Genomic DNA, 22,095 nt, shown 5'->3' with positions numbered 1-22,095 from the left:
ATATTACTTGAATGCGCTGTGGGGGGAATGATGACGTGATTTTAAAAACTGATTACCTGAATAACCGATTAAAGTCGTAGCAATTTTCAATTGCAACGCGATTATTTTTGTGGTTTGCGGTGACTGGAAAAAATCGATTATTTTGATTTTTTCAGCAAAAACAGACCCTATAAATAAGCTTGAGAATAGGTGGGAGATTTGAATGTAGGTGTCTCTTCCCACCTTGGCCCAACACAATACCTTTACTAATAGATGTTTATATGTTCTCAACATCAGTGCCAAGCGAATATGTATTATAGTTAAACTAAAATTGTTATCACTTCCTCTAAGATGGAAGATGCATGGATGTTATACTGTAACTAATTTACATAATCATCTTTCACCAATGAAATGTTCTACCCTTTTCACATGGCAACAAGTTGACATGCTGAAATAGGTCAGATGACAAAAATTGGATGGATGTTTCAGGAAATAAAGAAACACTATTTTACTGTACTGTTATCGATGACAAATATATATGCACACAATGCATACAGCTTCCTTCCTACCTGCTATACCTCGCACTAACATGACTTATGTACAAAATTCTACAACAGTGCTTATTCAAGCATGACCACAATTCACAATCTTGAGACAAAAAGGCATGTTGATTGAAATCACTAGTCCACAATTCAAATTTATCAGAAGATACAGCATTATAATATTCATATCAGCATACATCTAGAATATTATGTATCCACAAATACTGTATAGGAACAATGCAATCACTAACTAAATTCTGTACACAGATGAAATATCAGCAAAAACAAATTTGTCATATGAATTATTTTAGAAATTAATTTTGAACAAATCAAATGTCATGTACAGTATTACAGTATTAGTGATTGTGAATAACTAAATTTAGTTAAATAATTCAAATCCATGTAATTAGCATAAGTTATTGCCTTGTAAAATGCGGGATAATGCTTACTGTAATGCAAGAATAACTATAAATGCAGTTAGTCTAGTACAGTAGTAAAGAATCAACAAGAAAAAGAAAATATAGTTTAATTTGGCAACACTACCTTAATTATAATTATCAAAAAATTATTATTATTATAATATTTTGACGTTTTATAAAATTAATGCATATTACTTTAAAAACGTTAAACCAGGTCATTCATTGTCTTAAGTGCATTCTATGGTTAATTATGATGGAGGGGGGATAAACTAATACATTTTGTTTTTAGGGATAAATTAAATTATTTAAAAGATATTGTGACATTTTTTACATTGAACTTTTGGAGGTATTGTTACACAAAAGAATAATTATAGAAAGATAACTCATAACTAGAATTTAATTCATCACTTTGACGAATTATAGGTGATCATTTTTATAATTTTACTGATATTTAATTTTTAAAAAAACATGCACATACGTTAAATATGACCGCACAATATTGATTTATGCAATCCTATTACCTGATGCATATATGCTTATGGTGCTGATTGGTGCCTATTATGTGTCATGGAATTTATACTCTATACGGTACAGTGTACCGTATATCTATATACAGTGTAACATACAGTAGGTGATATTACGGGAACCACACCATGTTCTAATTTTTTGGTATGATGACGTCAAAATAAACTTGAAGATCACAATTTCGAAAGATAATGAATTGAGCAAAAAATTATACGATTTGGAAGAAAATTTGGCACGTAGAAGCGCACTGCGCGCTCTGTGAAATTTGTATAAATTTGACGAAAGAGAGAAAAAAAACTACTTTTCAACATCACAACATCCGATAGGCTTAATTTTTATATGAATTCATATCTACATTTCATCAGCTTTCATAATAAATTATAATCATCAAGGTCACCTTTAATTCTGAAGAGCTGTAAGATATTAAAAAATATGATGTAGGTGAAATTACACGAACTATTTAAGTTTTTACGCGTGATGATGTCATCAAAATGAAAATGTTGACAACTCATGAGAAAGATAATTAATTGAGCAATCATATACTAAAATTTGAGCGAAAATCGGGCACAAAATAACCGAGATGCGCTCTGTTGAATGTGATACTCTATGACGAAAGAGAAAAAAACCTAATTTTTAAATTCAAGTGGCCATTTGATGACGTCACAACATTTTGTACGTGAAATGTGTACATGAATTCATATCTACAAGTCAATGGCTTCCAGAATAAGTTAAAAAAATTGTGGGTCATCATGCATTCTGAAGAATTATCACGTGACGTATCTGAAAAGCTTATTAGGATTAAGTTAAATTTGAACATTGTACGCTAGCTATAGGACTAGCCTGACGTTATCTCGTAGTTGAATTAATTGTCTTTCCTTTTTGGCAGAATCCGTTAATACAAATTGGGGAAGACCTGGTATTTTCGCTGGAAAGTTATGGTTCTTTTATTTGTTTACCCTTTCATGCAATCGGTCGAAGTGGGTGCATCACATCACAATATGAAAATATCAATCCGTTAAAATGATTAGAATCAACTTATTTTTCACATTTTTAACAGTTTTAGAGACAAAGAAAATATCGATAAGGTATACATGTAGTATTTCTTTTTACATAAAATGTAGTGTGTGACCTTAAATAAGGTAAAAAAAACGTAGGTCTAGTGTCTTTAATATCCAAACGTTCATTGTAATATTAATATTATTGATAGTATAATGAATGTTTATCAATAAATTGTTTGTTATGTGCAATTTGAACAATTTGAGCAATTGGAAATTTAATTAAATGTAATACAGGAAAGTTGGTGAAATCATTCTTATTTTTGTTGCTAAACGTATTATTGTCTAAATATTAATAATATTCATTAAGTCTTCAGTTATTCTTAGGCAAAAAATTTGGAAAAATATTAGTATTTGATCAATTCGCTTCGTTTGCACTTTTTGCATTCCATACTTTACTTGGGGCCGAGTTGACTTTGGACCGATTTGACAGTAAATTATATTTCTCAACTCACGGACCAAATACTGTGGAATGACTATTGATTACAAACTATTACAAAATAAACACCATTTTATCCACCAATTTTGTGGGGAAAATATGGTATATTTTTTATGAGCACCATTTCTATACGAAATTCTGAAAATACTGTATATTAATATTTACAGTATTTTTTTGCCAGCAGAAATAGGGCCAACACTATTAAATGTTGTGTTAAGACACTTTTAAATGTTTGTTTTAGATCATGACGACCAACAAGGTTTCATAAAGGGTAGTATATATAATGCACTAGAAAAATGTATGATATTCCGTACTATTTCAGGCCTGGTGTTGTTGATTTTAAAAAAGCATTCTGATACGGTTTTACGGTTTCCCATACTTTTGTAAAAAAAGCTCTAGTTAAATATAATTTTGGGGATGATATTTTAAGGTGATTAACATTTTCTACAATAAGTGCAAATCAAGAGTTGTGGTAAATGGTTATCCAACACCTTTTTTTAATGTTAAAAGAGGATGTCGTCAGGGCGATTCTTATGTATTGAGGTTTTGGCACAAAATATCAGATCAAATAAGTGTATAAAAGGTATTAATGCAGAAGGCACCAAGTTTAAAATCAGTATGTACACTGAAAATGCCACTATGTACTTAGATGGTTCAGAAAAGAGTATGGTAGAGGACAGAGGTACAGTATTTAAACAGCTAGATTGTTTCTCCAACATATCTGGGTTAAACGTTAACTACCAACAAGAAATATTTCTTACAAAAAACTCTGCTCGACTTTTTGACGTAACAGTTTTAATTATTGATTTTTCTTCAGAAATAATGATTTATTTTTAACAATCAGTAAATATAGTCTGGCCTACTGTACAGAACAAAAATAAAATCATAAACTAAACTATAGTAATGTACATACTCCAGGGTATGGAAATTACTCCCTAAGGTCGTAGTGACCCGGCCCACATATTACTATACAGGAATAACAATGCAAAAAAATTAAAAGTTAATATTTTTCCAACAAATTATACATGCCTGTTAGTATTTTGTAAATGGTTAGCATTTATTAATCTTTTGTAAGTAATTTGATATTGCTTTTTATATGGACATGTATCTGTGTTTTATCTGTTTCTTATTTTTATTCCTGTACATGTATTTTGAAATATGAATCAAAAAAAAAAGAAACAGGGCCAATGATGATTATCTACAATACAAATACAGTAGTTGAACAATAGAGAGGAAATGGCATAAAGCTCTATAACAAGCAATATTGTATCAGTGATTTGTAGAAACCATACAATATCCGGACTATAAATGCAGCTCAATACACTGATGAATGATAGTACTATCATAAGATTATAACAAAAAACCACAATGGGATCAACGACCATGACACCAGTTGTACATTTCCAAGGCAACGATGGCACAATAGAAAACATTTTTCACCATTCACAATAAAGTGGAAGTGTTCAATTACAAATCTATTTTTACTTTAAATTAACATAACATTGAATTGACATAAAACATTCATTAATAAGCTTGAAAGCAATACAATCAATTAATCTAATAGAGTCAACTTACTAAGAAAACCAAGCTGTCCGAATAGTGGAAACTCCCAACAACACATCATTTTTGTATCATACACCGATTTAAAAGTGTAAGCTTGGTTCCACTATAGGACATAGCGTAAAAAAAAAAGGCGTACAACACAAGTAATTTGACCAATCACAAGCAACAGTTCGGATCATCTGCCTTTTATGAAAAGAAAATTGCACGTATGTTTGCATTTGCATTCATTTCAAGAACATTTATTAATTTCAATAATGGCAAAATAACAATACATGATATAATTGACATTTAAAGACCATTATTGGGGATCCTGTATTAGAAAAAGTTTCTTCTTCAAGGATCCTAGTCTGGGTTCCATACGGAGTTTTGACTTACTATTAGTAAAAATATAAATATTTTGGCATTTCATATGTATACTACTTGAGCTTTTAAACTCCGTCTGGCGAAACACGTACCAGTCACATGGTTTTACACCAAAAATTCCTGGTGCATACGATTATCCGGTTGACTAAGTTTCAGCCGCATTGGCTACTCACTCTAAAATATTTTAATATGCAACACATTTCTTTGCGAAGCGAAGTGATGATGTAAGTTTCTGAAGGCTTGAAATGATTTTATATGCCTAGTAGTCTGGTTTAAAATTGGGATTTTTCCCAAGAACAAACTCGTCTTGATATGATAGGCTAGCTTCTCCGCAAATCAAACATTGAATGGATCATTATTATGTGGAGATAATTTGATTAATTCCCACCCACCCAGACCCTGCCCTGTGTAGTAGCTATGTGCCGGTGGTATGTACCTATTTATTGACGTTTTATTTTGCAGGTCATTCGTACGAGTAAAAGGCTAGGCCTAGACTAGAGGAATAAATGAAGGGTCCCATAATTTCACCTATTCTACACTGTATGTAATATGTATACATATTTAATACTGTGTATACTCTATATACTATATGACACAAAATAGACAGAATTCAGCACTAACAACATATCATATTCTTCAGTCTTACGAACATGTTGAATTAGACAATTTGCGTGCGTTTTAGTTACAAAATAATGTCAAAATCATGCCTATTTTGAATCTATTATAGCTTCTCAGGATCAACCGTGACCCCCAAGTTTGTTATCTTATTATGGAAGTGGATAAGTTGTTGATGTGAATTCATGTAAAATGTTTACCTCTCGGGTGTGACGTGATCGTATGGGAATGAAAAGTGACTCGCATGATTAAAAATTATGGAAGTTGTTGAATTGTAGATATGAATACATATACAAATTTTGTCTATCTGACGTCATCATATGGCCAGTTAAAAAGTCGGATTTTCATCTCGTAAAAGTTTATCACGTTTAAAAGAGAGTGTATCTGACTTTTACTTTTTTGGGTCTCGTAATTTCATCTATGCTACTGTATATAACATATACAGTGTATTTTGTAAATACTGTAATATGCTGTATGATACAAAATATAGTCAGCACTGTAAACATATTTAATTCATGTCATAGTATGGCATAATAATCGGTGTCGGTGTTCATATTTTAACGTATAATCCAAAGTGACGAGTTCAAATCTAGTTGTAAAATACTTTTGTGTGAATAAAATTATTTAAATATGTCTATCGCTCTATGAGAACGATAGCCTATTATTATTGTCAAAAAATATTTTTTTTGTGATCATTTTTAGATCTCCAAAACGGCGAAAGCAGTTATTTTGTAACTAGGCCAGCAGATGAACGTATATATGTAGTTGTGCAACACACTCATGGTCGCGTAACTACGAGCAATTTTCTGAAATTATTAAATTGACTATAAATTCAAAACTAACAGCCTTTTTCAAATGAAACTTGGACACACGTATCCTTCATGTCAAGGGTCATCTTCCTTTATCATCAGCAAAATTGTTAACATTTGTATTTTCGTGCGTATGCACGCTTTGAACGTTAAAAATGCTCAAAATCAATTTCTTTCTACACTTTTCTGGACATTTTAAGCATTTCACATTTTTCAAAAAATGTTGCGTTGCGCACACGCTTTTACCTACTTAGCTATCACGCAGACCGTTTTTGCACTTGATTGTTGTTCTGTATATCTTTTATGATGAATTATGAATGCAAAATAATGATACATGTGCATGTCAAACTTAAAAAATCATGCGTTTGAAAATGGGTAATTATATGAAAATTTGTGTAAAAATATGCCTATTTTCAATCGATTATAGCTCTCCGGGATGGCTGGCGACCCCCTATTTTTTAAACTTATTATAAAAGTTAATGAGTTGTAGATATGAATTCAAGTGAAATTTAGACCGTAAGTATGTTATGACGTCATCATATGGCCATCTGAATTTTAAAAATTGGACTGACGTTAACAATGCCAATACTGTCAACTGTTGACGCTTGTTTAACGGTTTTGATCGATGCTATGCTGTTTGTACAATCGCTGCGGTGCAGCAACTTGACTGTAACAATACTGTATTTAGGAGTTTAATTTCAATAAATTACTGTATAATATGTACTTCCTCTTCTTGTATAAAGGAAAATAAGCGATTAAATTTGAATAATAGTAGTACAGTGTACTATATGTACAGTAATACATACTGTGTAGTGTAGTAGCTAGTAGCTAGAATATGGCGAAAATTTGTGAATTCATTCCCCGTTAGCGAAATAAATCCGGCACTTTTCTCATCAGAAGCAAATCTTAGTTGAATTTTATTTAAATTTATATAAATTTAATTTTATGAATATGTTATTTAAATTTGATTGAAAGTTGCTTTTGCTGCATTTTGTAGTTTTGCACTACTTGCTTTATCGCGATTCCAAGATGGCAGCAATTCAAATTTTGATTTGGTAATAATTCGTGAGGTTATCCACTTTGCTGCCCGACTGCTATGAAACACTTCATGCATAAGTATCAGCTTCATAATGTGACAGGTCACCAGCTACACAGCTGGTATTATAAAAAGTAAAGTAATTGCCCCAGATAATGGCACTTGAAATTATTGACATTCTACAGTATATCAGCATACTGTACATACTGCAATATGTACCTAATATATGTACAGTATAGATACATTTAAATCATTTAAATATTTTGCAAATGATGATTTTCTCAAGGTCACAATTCTCTATTGACAGTACCTTTAGTAATAATCTGTGGTTAAAAAAAATGTTTAGTTTAGTAACTTACCCTTTTATTTGGTAAAAATGCAGGGGCTGCTGGTTGGGGAACCACATCAGGTCGTCTCCAAGCGGTCACTGTGGCCATATTCCACATATGGGGAGCGAGTTAAGTATTGTAGCTAGGCTAAGAAATGACAGTTTAGCAAAACACAATCTGTATTACACAGACCTCTAAGCTTGTACTACTACAGTGTTTCGAGCCTGGCTAAACAAATCTCCAGATTGTCAAAAATAGGATGTTTGAGGGCACTAAGCATAGAAATCAGACAAACTAGAGATCATGAGATGTGAGGTTTGACAGAATGTATACACAAGTGGGCGGAGTCAACTTACAGACAGTTCACTGATCCCCAGGGATTTCCTCTTACTAATGTATTTGACAGTTAATACAATTGGCCAATCAGCAAATGGCTTTGGCAATTTTGCTGACATTCTTTTAATGGACTATTCCATATAGTTTGTTATAAAGGGGTGTTTTATTAAGCAGTTAAAAATACAAACATACAATATAAATATATGGTTTTCATATTAAGTTACTCTAGTAGCTAGATCAACACCAGTAGGTCCTTAAATTTCAACAACCACTGGTCACAGTGAGGTAATTTTGGTAATTGATCAGAAGGTATACATATTATATATATAAGTTATTCTTATTATGATATTAATTGTGTTGTATTTTTAAAAATCTAAGGTGTATTTATTTGATTATACATGTTGCCATATTACACCAAAAAAAAAATAAACGCCTCTACCGAATAAACACCTCTCCCCCTAAAAACCCCTGTGAACAATAAATGCCCGGGGCGTTTATTCGGATAAATACGGTAAGTTACTTCTAGCATTCTCAAAAGAACTGTTGAGTTCGACGTTTCTATCAAATGTTTATTGTTCTCAGGGGTCAACAATATTTTCTAGCATTATTATAAGCAAAAGTACAATTACAAACAGTAAAGGATTTGTTGTAATTCCTATAATGAAACGATTTAAAGCATCAGTTATTGCATAATTATTACTGTCTAAGGATAAGTTGTGTATAGAGATATGTTTTTTGTTTGAAACATTAGTAATTAATACTAATAGTATTTCTGGTCATCTTTTAACCAAATTTTCTGTTAGAATGAATGTAAATATGCATATTTCGAACAATTTGATACTAAATTTAAGTATCTACAACCAGTACTGTACTTACAGAGATATGAAGATGCTCTGGTATGTGGGTCAAAGTCAGAAATGGCATTTCTGATAATTTTTGACTAAATGTCCCATTAGACTGAATATGAATGCATGCCTTTTGAAATTGACTTGCTGCGACCAGTGGTTGCCGAGATACAAGTACCTATTTGTGTTTGTTCATATATAACCCTTGACCCTGACCCTTTGACCTTTTGTAACATTTTTCAAAATGTGCAACAAATAACAAAAGGTATATTAAGACCAAATTCAAGTATCTATGTTACGGAGTACATACATGCTATTTTTGACTAAAATGTCCAATTAGACTGAATATAAATGTATACCCTCTGATCAATTTGAGACCAAAATTACCTTGCTGTGGTTGTCGAAATTTAAGGACCTATTGGTGTTTGGTCTTATAACCTTTCACCCTGACCTTTTGACCTTTCGCCACATTTTAAAATGTGTAACCAAGCAAGAAATGATTGTTTGACCATCCTAAACCAATTTCTGAAGTCAAATTCTCTGGACCTCAAAGTGCATACAAAAGTTAATCTAGCTACTACGCTAGAGTATTTGTTATTCTTTTTTTCTACAATTTTCCTGTCTAGCGTATCTATTAAAACTTGGAAATAAAAGATTTTGTAACTTTACTAGAGTTATCTGAAGATGTTGTGATAAGATTTTTTTCGTTAACGTCAGAGTTGCGCAGAGTAACATACGCATGATTTATGAAATGTTATGTTTGATCATAAATTCTGAGTTATAAGACATTTTTGATGAAATTTGTTAAAAGTATACTTCATAAATATGAAGCAATTCTTGATCAACTAAAAATCATATGCTACACAATAATTCATTTTGGTGAACTTTAATTGCAAAATAATGGTGCACGCTAAATTTCAATAATCGTGTGCTCAAAAATAGGTAAATTAATGCAAATTTGTGAAAAAATATACATATTTTTAATCGATTACAGCTCCTCATGATGGCTGGTGATCTCCATTTAAACAAATTTATTATGAACTGGATGTTCTGACGTCACCATATGGCCACTTTTTTAAATAGTATTTTTTTCTCTTTTGTACTAGTTAATCCCATTTAACAGAGCACATCGAGCTAATGTGTACTGCATTTAATTTTAGATTTTGATATTTTATGATTTCATCATGTCAGTAAATTAGAATAACGTGGGTTACTTAATTTCATTTGTTTATTGTATTTCAATCGCTTGTAGCCCCTCGGAATGAAATGTGACCCTCATCATTAAAGTTTATTATGGAAGTTTATTATGGAAGCTTCATATAAAAATGTTGTCTATCAGATGTCATCGTATGGTCAGTCGTATTCAAAAAGTCAATTTCTTTCGTAATGTCTATGCTACACTGTATATAACATATACAAGGTGAAATAAACTGTAAAATAACTGTTATGCTCAGATGCTATGCTATGAAACGTAAAAATTACGACTTTTGTACTCAACATCCTTAGTACATTTACCAAATTTTAGTCCATTCCAACTTATGAGCAGGTTAAAAATGACAAAATGCCCACATTAATTGCACAAAAGTGCTGAAAATGGCTAAAAATACGGCATTTTAAAATGAAAATAATTCTTTGGAATGTACGATGACCCCCAATTTTTTAAACTTATTCTGGAAACCATTGAATTGTAGATATGAATTCATGTACACATTTGATGTACAAAATGTTGTGACATCATCAAATGGCCACTTGAATTTAAAAATTAAATTTTGTTCTCTTTCGTCATAGATTATCACATTCAACAGAGTGCAACTTATTGATTGATTGATTGATTGATTTTATTTGATATTCATACATAAAAGTTAAAATATACAATGTATAAAAAGAATACCTGGATAACCCATTAAGTCGACAAAAAAGTAAACTTATTTCCAATGGGGTCCAATCCGTAATGACTGAAAAGTGAGTGGTTGGGCCTAGTACAATTATCGTTAAGTATGACTCAGTAAAAATGAAAAAACAAGAAAATACATACAAGACAAGAAAACATCAAAAAAACAATATTAAAAATAGCTTAATTAAACTGAAATACCAAGCTGTTCATTATTAAAATATTCTTTAAGTTTTATTTTGAAGGTTGCATTATTTTGTATTGATTTGAGTGAATTGGGGAGCCTGTTCCAGTCACGGATACCTAAGAAATAAAAAGTCGTATCATTAACGCCAGTAGCCTTAGGAGTGACAAAATTAAATGTTGTACCCCTGGTGAAATGGTTGTGATGATCAGAAATTAACAAAAAGTTATCCTTAAGGAAAGAAGGCGTATTAAAGTTATAACGAATTTTGTGAACATAATTTAATCTTAAAAACTTATTTCTGAGGCTGACATTAAGAAACCCAAGATCGGAAAGCTCTTTGGCACCTATGTGAGACCTCGGACCAACATTTAAAATGAAACGTGCCATCTTGTTTTGGGCAGTTTGTAATTTATGTTTAAGATTCTTATTGACACCGCCGTACCATGCCGAGGCAGAATAGTCAAATGTACATTGTATTAAAGCAGTGCTTAATAGTTTACGACATTTTTTATTCAAGCACGAACTTTGCCTATGTAAAAACTTCAACCTTGACTTAACTTTACTGATAACACTAGTTGCAATGATATCACATGATACATATTGGTCTAAATCAATACCTAAATATTTAACTTGCTTAGTACTTTTGATTCTACGGCCCATTAATTCTACAGAAAACTCTTTTACTTTGTTAAGCTTCGCTCTGCTACCAAAGATAATACTTTCGGTTTTGCCAACATGTAAAGATAATTTGTTTTCAGTTAACCAGTCCTGGCACTTAGCTAGGACAGTACTTAATTTATGAGCGATTTTGGTGGCATCGTGATGAGAATACAGAATCGTAGAATCATCAGCATAAAGCAATAATTGAACATCAGAATCAATACAAGAAGCAATATCATTTAAATAACATAGAAAAAGAATAGGGCCCAAGATGCTACCTTGCGGTACACCATGAGTAACTATAAGAGGTTCAGAGCAGGTACCATTCACACTGACAACTTGTGTGCGGTTAGCGAGATAAGATTGAAACCAGTCAGTACACTTAAAACCCATGCATTTTAGCTTGTTAATTAAAATCACATGATCGACGGTATCGAAAGCTTTTTGTAAGTCAATTATAACCATTCCAGTAAGAAGGCCTTTGGACTTATTGTTTTTTAAACCGTCGATGAGATTTATGAGGTTGCTTTCAGTTGAATGGGCCTGCCGAAAACCGGATTGATAGGCATAAAGTATATTATTTTTGGAAAGATACCTTTCAACTTGTATAGCTACAGATTTTTCAAGAATCTTAGATACCGTAGGCAGAATACTAATCGGCCGATAATTCTCAACATTTGTTCTAGTATTTTTCTTAAATAGAGGGGTAACTTTAGCAATTTTAAGATCATGAGGAAAACAATTAGTTTTAAACGAAAGGTTAATGATATGAGCTATCGGTTCAGCCAAGATTATCGCACCGTCACGTAAGAATCTTGAGGGAATATTATCTAGACCGACGCTTTTGTTTACATTTAGGCTTTCGAGTTGAGTTTTAACAAATTCTATGGTAACAGGCTCTAGCTTAAACATTTTTCCTTTTAATTTAACGTAGTATTTAAGAAGATCGTTAGTGGACATGGTGAAAAGACCTATGCATTTTGGGAGTTTTTTGACGAGTGTTGACGCAACATTCGTGAAAAACTCATTAAAACGAGAGGCAACATTTTAATATGTGCTTGCTCAATTATCATTCTCATGAGTTGGCACCATTTTCATTTTTATGACATCATTGTGCGTAAAAACATGGGTTGTATAATTTCAACTAGACCGTATGTTTGTTGGTGCTATATATTTCTGTTTTGGAGATTATTATTCATTTATTATTATATTTGAATATCTTACAGCTCTTCAGAATTAAAGGTGACCTCTATAATGTTTTATGAAAGCTGATGAAATGTAGATATGAATTCATATGAAAACTATCAGATGTTGTAACGTTATCATATGGCCAGTTGAAGTTAAAAAGTGTTTTCATCTCTTTCATACAAGTTACACAAATTTCAAAGAGCGCATCTGGGCTTCTACGTGCCCAATTTTCTTTTAAATCTTATATCTTTTTACTCAATTCATTATCTTTCGAAACTGTCATCTTCATGTTTATGTTTATTTTTATAAAAACATAATGTGGGTTCCGTAATTTCACCTATGCTACACTGTGTATAGATATACAGTGTATATACTTTATATTCTATTCAGCAGCACTATAACACTGTATAAGTGTATATGCATCGGGTCATATTTTAACATATTTTTCAAAATAAAATGTCATTAAAATTATTTTTTATCACAATGATCACATATAATTCGTCAAAGTGACGAATTAAATTCTAGTATAGTATTACTATTATGTGAAGGGAAAAAAAATTGAAAAACTGTCACTGTTTTGTAAACAGATTTTGCAAAAGTACTCCATTTAGTGTTTTTGGAATATTTATTATAAACAATTGTAATCTTTGTAATATTATATTACCTTGAAATCCTAACTACTTAAGGAATATAATTACAATTTCAAATCATCACAATAGCCTTGGAAATTTGATGTACATTGATTTCTCATGGGAAATATATAAGTTATTCCAAAATAATCACAATTTTGTTATTTTCTTTATATTATTAGGCCTATGTAATGGTAAGATACAACTCTGCTGTGGCTGTAATTAAATTAATATTTCTTCGCATTTAAAATCTATATACATTACCAGAAAAACTTCTCTATGTTAATTAAAATTGAATCAATCCACAATTAGATTGCAGAAACATTTATTTATTTATATTTTTTATGACTGCAGAACATAGTTTTGGACTGGGCTCTATAATTGTATAAATTAGATCTGATTATAAAATAAAAGACCTCTCTTAACAACAACAATGGTGATCTTTGGTTGTAATTTTACTCCGTTGTTGGTGACGATGAAATTGCTAAATTACATGAAGATTCAACCTCAGAAAACAAATCAAGTATGCGATCTGCGGGCTATATAGTAAATACCTTCTTTAGATGTTATAAAAAAAAACAAATATCCTAGCCTATCCCAAGGCCTTTCAATCTGAATCAAATGAAGCCTACCCTAGGCCTACGTCCTTTCATTTAATCTGAATGAGATCTATTAGAGATGTAATATAAAACAAATAAGGCCAAATAATAAAATATACATGTTTCTCGTCCGGACTACGGTATCTCTATTTAAAACTGAGATATCTCTATTTAAAACTAAGATATTTCTATTTAAAACTAAGATATCTCTATTGAAAACTAAGATATCTCTATTTAAAACTAAGATATCTTAGTTTTCAATATAGATATCTCTATTGAAAACTTGATATCTTGTTAATGATTAAACGACAGTTTGGCCCACCATATTCATGGTCAATTTTGGCAAAAGTTGTCCATTAGAGTGAATAGAAATATGTATCTTCTGAGTATTTTGACACCAACTACAACCATATCCGCCCAACAATTGATGAGATATGAAAAATGTGCTCTAAGCCAAAAATGTTTTTACCGGCTATATTTCAAAGGTCAGAATTAGTGGTTTATTGACAGTTTTATGATTTTTATTACATTAGAACAAATATTTAATTTAAGACCACAATTATCACTTTCTGACCATTGGTTTCTGAGATATTCATATGACCAGTGGTCAGAAAGGAGGTTTCTGTCCACAAAACACAAACTTGCCCATTAAGTGAATTCTGAGTAGTTTGTCACAACAATTATTCCAATGCAAGTTACGCAAAGTTTTAACTTTGACCATTATTTACTTTTTGTACTGTCCAAGCATCCCAAATTTTTGATATAAGGACGCAAAAAAACATGCAGGTAAACCCTTTCTGGCTCCCCAACTAACAAGTCATGGGACTTCAATATTTACAGTACATACAACATTTAGGGCCTGTTTCCGATGAAAAAATCAAAATAATTGATTATTCCTAAGTACCATAAACCACAGAATTGCCCGCGTTGCAATTGAAAATTTTGAAAAATGCACGCTCACCCCAAGATACAATCACGTCACTCCTGCTCTCCGTAGTCTTCATTGGCTACCAGTCGAAAAGCGCATAATTTTTAAAATACTTTTCTTAACCTATATAGCTCTCTCGTTCAAATCCCCTTCTCTGACCTTCTTCTCTGACCTTCCCGTCGCCTTCGCTCGTCTTCAAAAAATCTCCTTTCCATTCCGACTTTTAACACTAAAACGTATGGCCTAAGCACCTTTACTTATGCTGCCTCTCGCTTATGGAATGACCTACCCGCCTCTATTAGATCATGTTCTTCTACTATCGCCTTTAAATCTGCCTTGAAAACTCATCTTTTTCTTTCAAATTGAGCTCTCTCATACACCGCGCCTTTGATCACTTACCGCTGGAATTGGCGCATTACAAATTCGTATTATTATGTTATCTCATCGGTCCACATCGTCGTTTTGATGATCGTCGATTGTGCAAATAAACAGTATGCTTTGTGAGTGAGGGTTGCCCATACTCATGAGTTGACCTGGGTCAAATGTGGTCAATAATTGCTATTTGTGTTGCAGCTAAAAACCGCTCTGCAATAATCACTTAAAACACGCAATCGATTGAGTGTTTTTAATCAGTTATTTTTTAATCGGTTTTGTCATTTTGCACCGTTTCTGCTACCCAAAAATAATCGATTATTCCTGCTCAGCAGAAACAGGCCCTTAGTGTATTTTCCATGTAAAAGTAAAATCATTTATTAGTCCATGATGTGAAATTAATATACTCATCCTAACATCCAAAAACATAAAATTCAGGTTAACAATTGCAGAAAAAGATATTAAAAAACAAAAGGTTGGTATCATTCACAAATCAATGACACAGTAACTTTTCAAACAATCACAAGACAGTCAGTCATAATTTGTGATCTGTTGATCATGAGCTTTTCCAATCTATTGAGTTTTGTAATATTTGTTATTTTCATTTTTACCGGTATTTAAAATTGAAGATAAACAAACATAAATATACAAAGTACTTGCTTATTTAAAAAAAAAAAGAAATCTGTTACAATGAAAACTATTTAAAAAAAATAAAAACATTTAATGATACTTACCGTAACTTTAAAAATATATTTTATAAAGGGCCACCATGAATACTGAAAGAATTTCTGTAAAGTTTTGTCTAACTTTAAAAATATATTTTATAAAGGGCCACCATGAATACTGAAAGAATTTCTGTTAAGTTTTGTCTATCAGGGGGAAAATAAACATTTCTTACTTTGTAAATTTGAATACAAGTATATGGTTAATATACCGTATTTATTCGAATAAATGCCCGCTTTGAATAATGCACGGTCTACAAATTATTCCAAACGGCAGAAACATGTTTAGAAAACTATCTTTGAACACATTTAGGAATTCCAGGACCTAATTAAAAAGCCTATTAATTAGGTAGTTATCCAGTTGAGTGATGTTTCAGAAACAAGCTCAAACATGTTTCAACATGACATAAAGTTGCCATTTAAATTAATGCTACTTTTAATAAGTGTACACAATATATTTTGTTTTTTGAGAGTGATATAACACAGACATTGCAATAAATTACAAAAGGAGTAGTCAGTAATATACTAGGTCGGAACTCATAGGGCCTGTTCAGAACTATAGAGTTATGCTTTCGTATCGTACGTAGGGTACAACTCCATAATGCAACTAAAACTAAAGAAGTTGTAATTGATTATAGGAACGAATGTGAACCCTTGATTCCAGTAGTTATAAATGGAGAATAAATTAATATTGTAGAAGAATACACATATTTAGGATGTATAATTGATCATAAACTTAACTGGAAGACAAACACAGATAAATTAGTTGGTAAATCATGTCAAAGAATGTATTATTGCGAAAAATGAAAACTCTCAATATTGATATCACTATTAATATTATAAAGTTGTTTTATACAACGATGATCCAAAGTTTATTGTCTTACTGTCTGATTTGTAACTATGGTAATTTATTTTAAAAAGATAAAAAAAGGCTAAATCAAATTGTGAAAAGAGCTGGTAAACTTATAGGCGATATGCCAATCTACCTGGATGAATTATATAATGATAGATCAATACAGGCTGCTTTGCGTATAATGGGTGATGTCAGTCATCCCCTAAATGATCAATTTATTCGATCCCGAAGTGGTAGGCTCTGTGTCCCTTACGCCTTTATAGCCAACGTCATACATTTGATAAACTCACGGCAAAAAAGATAGGAAACTGTAGAGTTAACGTATCATTGTGCAATTCTTTCTTTTTAATATTGTATTTTTAATAATTTTATGATAAAAGCTTTTAATCTGTATGTATTATATATAACCTAGCTTTTAATGTAATTGTGTGTATTTTGTTGTAATCTTCTGAATTTGTATAGTATATCTTTTTTTTTATATTTCATGCCAGTTTCAAATGTATTTCCATTTTATACTATGGACAATAAAATAATATCAGTATCAGTATAGGCCTGAACCGGGAAAAGATTAGTGAAAGCCACCTCTTGCGACACTGATATTCAATCGACAGCTCAAGGTGCATAATTAGTCGCTTACGATACAAAAGTCATGCATCAACGATTTTGACTTCTAACCAATCAAATTTACTCCTGCATACCAGTTATTCGCCCAAATCGGTGACACATCAGTTTCTAAGGAAAGTGTTAGTATCGCATTCTACTCACCATCCTTAAACTAACGCTATACAAGCAGGTTAAAAATGACAAAATGCACACATTCAAATCACAAAAGTGCTGAAAATGGAAAAAATAAGGCATTTTTAAAATGAAAATAATTCTTCAGAATGCACGGTGACCCCCAATATTTTTACTTATTCTGGAAGCCATTGAGTTGTAGACATGAATTCATGTACACATTTGACGTACAAAATTTTGTGACGAAATTCGTTTTTTTTCTCTTTCGTTATAAATTATCACATTCAACAGAGCACATATTGTTTATTTATCTTTCTCATGAGTCGCCACCATTTTAAAGGGGACCTGAAGTGAAAATAAACCTAATCTGAATATGTACTTATCATGTTATGTTGGATATATTGACTATCGTTATGTGACCACATTTTAAATTTATTTTCACTAATTAACAAAGAAATTACAAATTTGACTGATAGAGGGCGCTACATCATGTGACGTAATCAAAGGTCCACGGCAATGTTTACATGCTGAAGGTTACGATGATGACTGCAGGCCAGCCACAATTAGGGTAGCCTAATTGATAATGAGTTTGATTTTGGAAGATAAGACAGGAGATAATAATAATAATGATGGTATAATAATAATGATGGTGTAAATGGGGAAACCTGCTCCAATGCCATAAGCAACATCAAGTGTGCATGCTGCACTGAAACTGTTGCAGTGTGTTGGAAGTTGGACGTTTTTACTGCTAATTAATAGTATTAGTAATAATAATTACAATATTTTTCATTAATTTACTATTTAATGAAAACAATAAATTCAATTATTAACAATATCATATCCTCAACCTAACACACAGTAGGCCTACTTCTTGTAGTTTAAGGCTTGGTGTTTAGAATATTTTGTCAACGCTATAAAGCTGTTGAAAAAAACACCACAGTATATAAGCATAGGAGCTGCAGGGAAATAGGCTTTGAAACATTTTTCTCACTAGCCTCCATACATACGCGATCGTCTATCTCTCGAGTCTCTCCATTTCGTCGGATACTGTTGGGGTACCTAGCATTTATTGTTTTTTCATAGCTTTAGAATCGAACAATGTAGGGACGTTTTATTTTTAAAAGCTATGCTTTCAAGTCTTTCACATATCAATCTTTTTCGAAATGCTCACTGCAAATTCGACTGGCCTACGCATTTACTAGCGGTGGATGGTTTTACATTAGCTGCATTGTGTTGAGTCATTTCCATAGAATTTCCTTATTTTGTAGTGGCAAAGAATGAAAATGTATCCCTTTTTTTTTTTGTATAACCTTCAATAGTGCACCCTGGTGCCAGACAGCATTATTAAATACTGTAAAGTATTTTACTAACGATAAACAATTTTCAATTTCTCTATTATATGCCAGCAAACTGCGTGTGTATCATCGCGATATAAGATTGTGTTGAATTGTGAGGACCTTTTGTGACATAAAGTCCTTGCTTGTTACCTAATAACTTTTTAATTAATTAAAGAAAGCTCCCATTTTGAAAAAAAGTTTTAATCTTTAATTTTATACATATTTACAGTATGTAACTCTATTTAAATAAGTAATGTTCTCATTTGATAAACAAACAACAAACTAGATTACAATGAAACTTCACTTACTTCCATTTTAGGAATTAGCTGATGTAAAACCAACTCTATTTTATCAATATTCATCACCTAGACCTTTGAGCATATGTGTGGTCTGGTAAATTTGGCATTTTTTGTAACATAAAAACAATTAATGCATAATTTAAATGTTATATGTAAATTACATGTAAATTTCAGTTTTTGCTGGTTTAAAATTTCCTAGCAGTTGCTTTTATTTTTGGTAGTTATGTAGATGTATTTTGGTTTGCAATGTCCTGCAGGACATTATTACTTGTCACCCGGAGATGTGCATTGCCCTTAAGTAGTAGAAACTTCCTTTCACAAAAGAGACCTTGCATTGTATTTTCTTGGCTGAGACGGCAACTTTATTTCTTAGTTTATTTCCTTCTTAAAGATGTATTTTCCCCAACAACATGAAAAATGAAGATTACTAAAATCAAGATTTGAATAGGCCATTTTCAAATTTTAATAAAGTTAATAAAATAAAATATGAAAACATGTGTTTTCACTTATTATAAAAATACAAAATAAACAGTTCAATTATATAAATACTATATTTTGCTTTAAAATAAATTTTTTCTCATCAAATCAAATCAAGGTTGATATTACTAAATGTGACAACAATTTTCAGACACTAGACAATATATCTTTTTAAAATTTAAAATGAATACCATAACTATATGTGTGGTTTACCTTGTCATGCATTTATTGTTGTTTAATTTGGCCTTCATTACTAGTATTTCATATATAACTAAAGCGTAAAATTTTATTTTTTTATAAATAATTTACTCCAGTTTATAATATGATAAAATTTTATGTATAATGGGCCTGCTTCTATTAAAAAACTGGTTTAAAAATTTTGTATAACAATGATCATGTTGCAGTCTAATTTTTACACTAAATTAAACAAGGTTTCCCATTTGACGATTATTATATATATCCACAGAGAGTAGTCAAAAGTAATATTCATCAGCTAGACCTTTGAGCATATGTGTGGTCTGGTACATTGGCTGTTTTTTGTAACATAAAAACAGTAACATGGCTTTCATAATGCTGGCCATTTAATTCATTTGAAACAGTATTAATTAACCCAGTTATTTGGAATTTGTCAATTTCCTTTGGAAACAAAGTAAATAAAGATAATTTATTTACACAATATATAACAGGTTATAACAGAAGAGTAAAAGAATCAGAAACTGGCTGAAAATGAATGCCAATGTACGTATATTTATTGATGAATTGAAATGGCAGTCTATAAGTTCCAGCTAGCACTGTGCATTGATATTTACTTTCTGTCAATTCTAGTATCAGTGAAAAGCTATAGTAAAATGTAATTACAAGATGCATTTAATTAGATTAACAGATGGGCTCATCACTCCTATGGGACAGATTCTTGATTACAAAGGAAGTTATCTATTTAAAAAAGTACTTTTTCTAAGTTGTGTTACTAAGTAGACAATTGACAGATTTAATGACAATGTTTAAATTTGTTGTTTGTTTTTAGTTTATTGGCTCCTAAACTTAATTTGTTTTAAATATTTATATATCTAGGCCTATTCATCTAAAAATCATTTTATTTAAATTAAACTAAATATACTGAAAATGGACTATGAAACTTGCTATTTTTTGGCAACATCTATACATGAAAATGTATTGATTAGCTAAAATAACAAAAGTACAGAATAAAACATTCTGGTTTAAACAAGATGACATACAGTAAAGGTACCAACAGTAGAGCATTTCAAAGTGAATATTTTAGAATAATGAAAAACCATTAGTAAATTTCAGTATTCATAAACCAAATACTAGCGTTAGTTTTAGCCAGTAAGTTAATATTGAAACACTATCTAAAGCAGTTTCATGGTAACTTGCGATGGTGGTATTTCCTTTTTTACTATTATAGTAAATATTATTATTTTATAGTATATAGAGTTATAGTTTATGATCTTAGTAAAAGCACAATCAAATATTATTTTAAAATTAACCATTTTTTATCTACTTTATTAAACTTAAAAAATCATAAAAAATAATCACTATTTTGCTATTGACAGTGTAGTGTAAAAGTGTGATAGAAAATTCCCAAAAATGTTCCCTAAAAAGGGGTTCTACTGTAGTTCGCTGAAATGTTTACATTTATAAAACCCTAAGAAAACCTGATACTGTATATAATTCATTTCTTATTAATCACAATTAAGCATACAATATGTAATGATACCTGATAACGTGATCGCTGGCCATATTTGGCATTCATGTGCATATAAGCCGATCCACGAAGTGATGGTCCCATCAGTAACATTCTATGAGGTTTTTCTGACTGGTTCATTGTTCTATATCCAGGCATTAGTCAAAACAATATCAATTTCAGCTTGTCAAAATAGATACAACTATTGAAACTTCCTACACTGAACTGTGATCAAATGTGATTTAAATTGAGAATTCTGTCCGCTCTGCTGCAACTGAAAAGAATTTGGCTTTCCTTTTCAATTGATTACTATTTGACTTTGTTGATTTTTGACTTGAGGACTTATTCATTGGTAAATGGTATGGATTGCAGTAAAAAAAAGATTTGAAAAGATAAAGGACCCATTGATCAGCCTTACAAATACATATAATCTGACAAGAGGACATATCCTGGAATGGTCGATTAATAAAACAGGGACAAACTAAACATAATATTATTAGCAGCATACTGTATATTATAGATGCTTTTTTCTTCAAATTTTATGTAATAAATATATGGTCCAATGACAAAAGTGGCAAGTATATATATATAAATTTAAGTAATGGCAAAATTCGGTAAATCGCGCGTTACTTCTTGAATTTTTACTCGATGGTATATAAAG

General features: G+C 31.2%; 1 protein-coding gene across 3 annotated transcripts in view; it reads right to left on the bottom strand.

The window, feature by feature from the left end:
• The window catches only part of LOC144840172 (RNA-binding motif, single-stranded-interacting protein 2-like), a 139,463-nt gene extending 117,572 nt beyond the window's left edge, over nt 1-21,891 (bottom strand). The window contains exon 1 of one of the 3 annotated variants that reach the window (XM_078695889.1): nt 21,468-21,891. In XM_078695889.1, the coding sequence (XP_078552015.1) occupies nt 21,468-21,593 (126 nt within the window). In that variant the 5' untranslated portion in view covers nt 21,594-21,891. Of the gene's footprint in view, nt 1-7,704; nt 8,213-21,467 lie in introns of those variants that run through there. The other 2 variants (XM_078695888.1, XM_078695890.1) reach the window with 2 other exon arrangements.
• Nucleotides 21,892-22,095: the final 204 nt, after the last annotated feature.

Source organism: Antedon bifida, chromosome 4 (genome assembly GCF_963402885.1).
Source record: "Antedon bifida chromosome 4, ecAntBifi1.1, whole genome shotgun sequence".
NCBI classification, from domain to species: domain Eukaryota; kingdom Metazoa; phylum Echinodermata; class Crinoidea; order Comatulida; family Antedonidae; genus Antedon; species Antedon bifida.
Note: the sequence above shows the minus strand (reverse complement) of the source record. Positions and strands in the feature narration are given on the sequence as shown.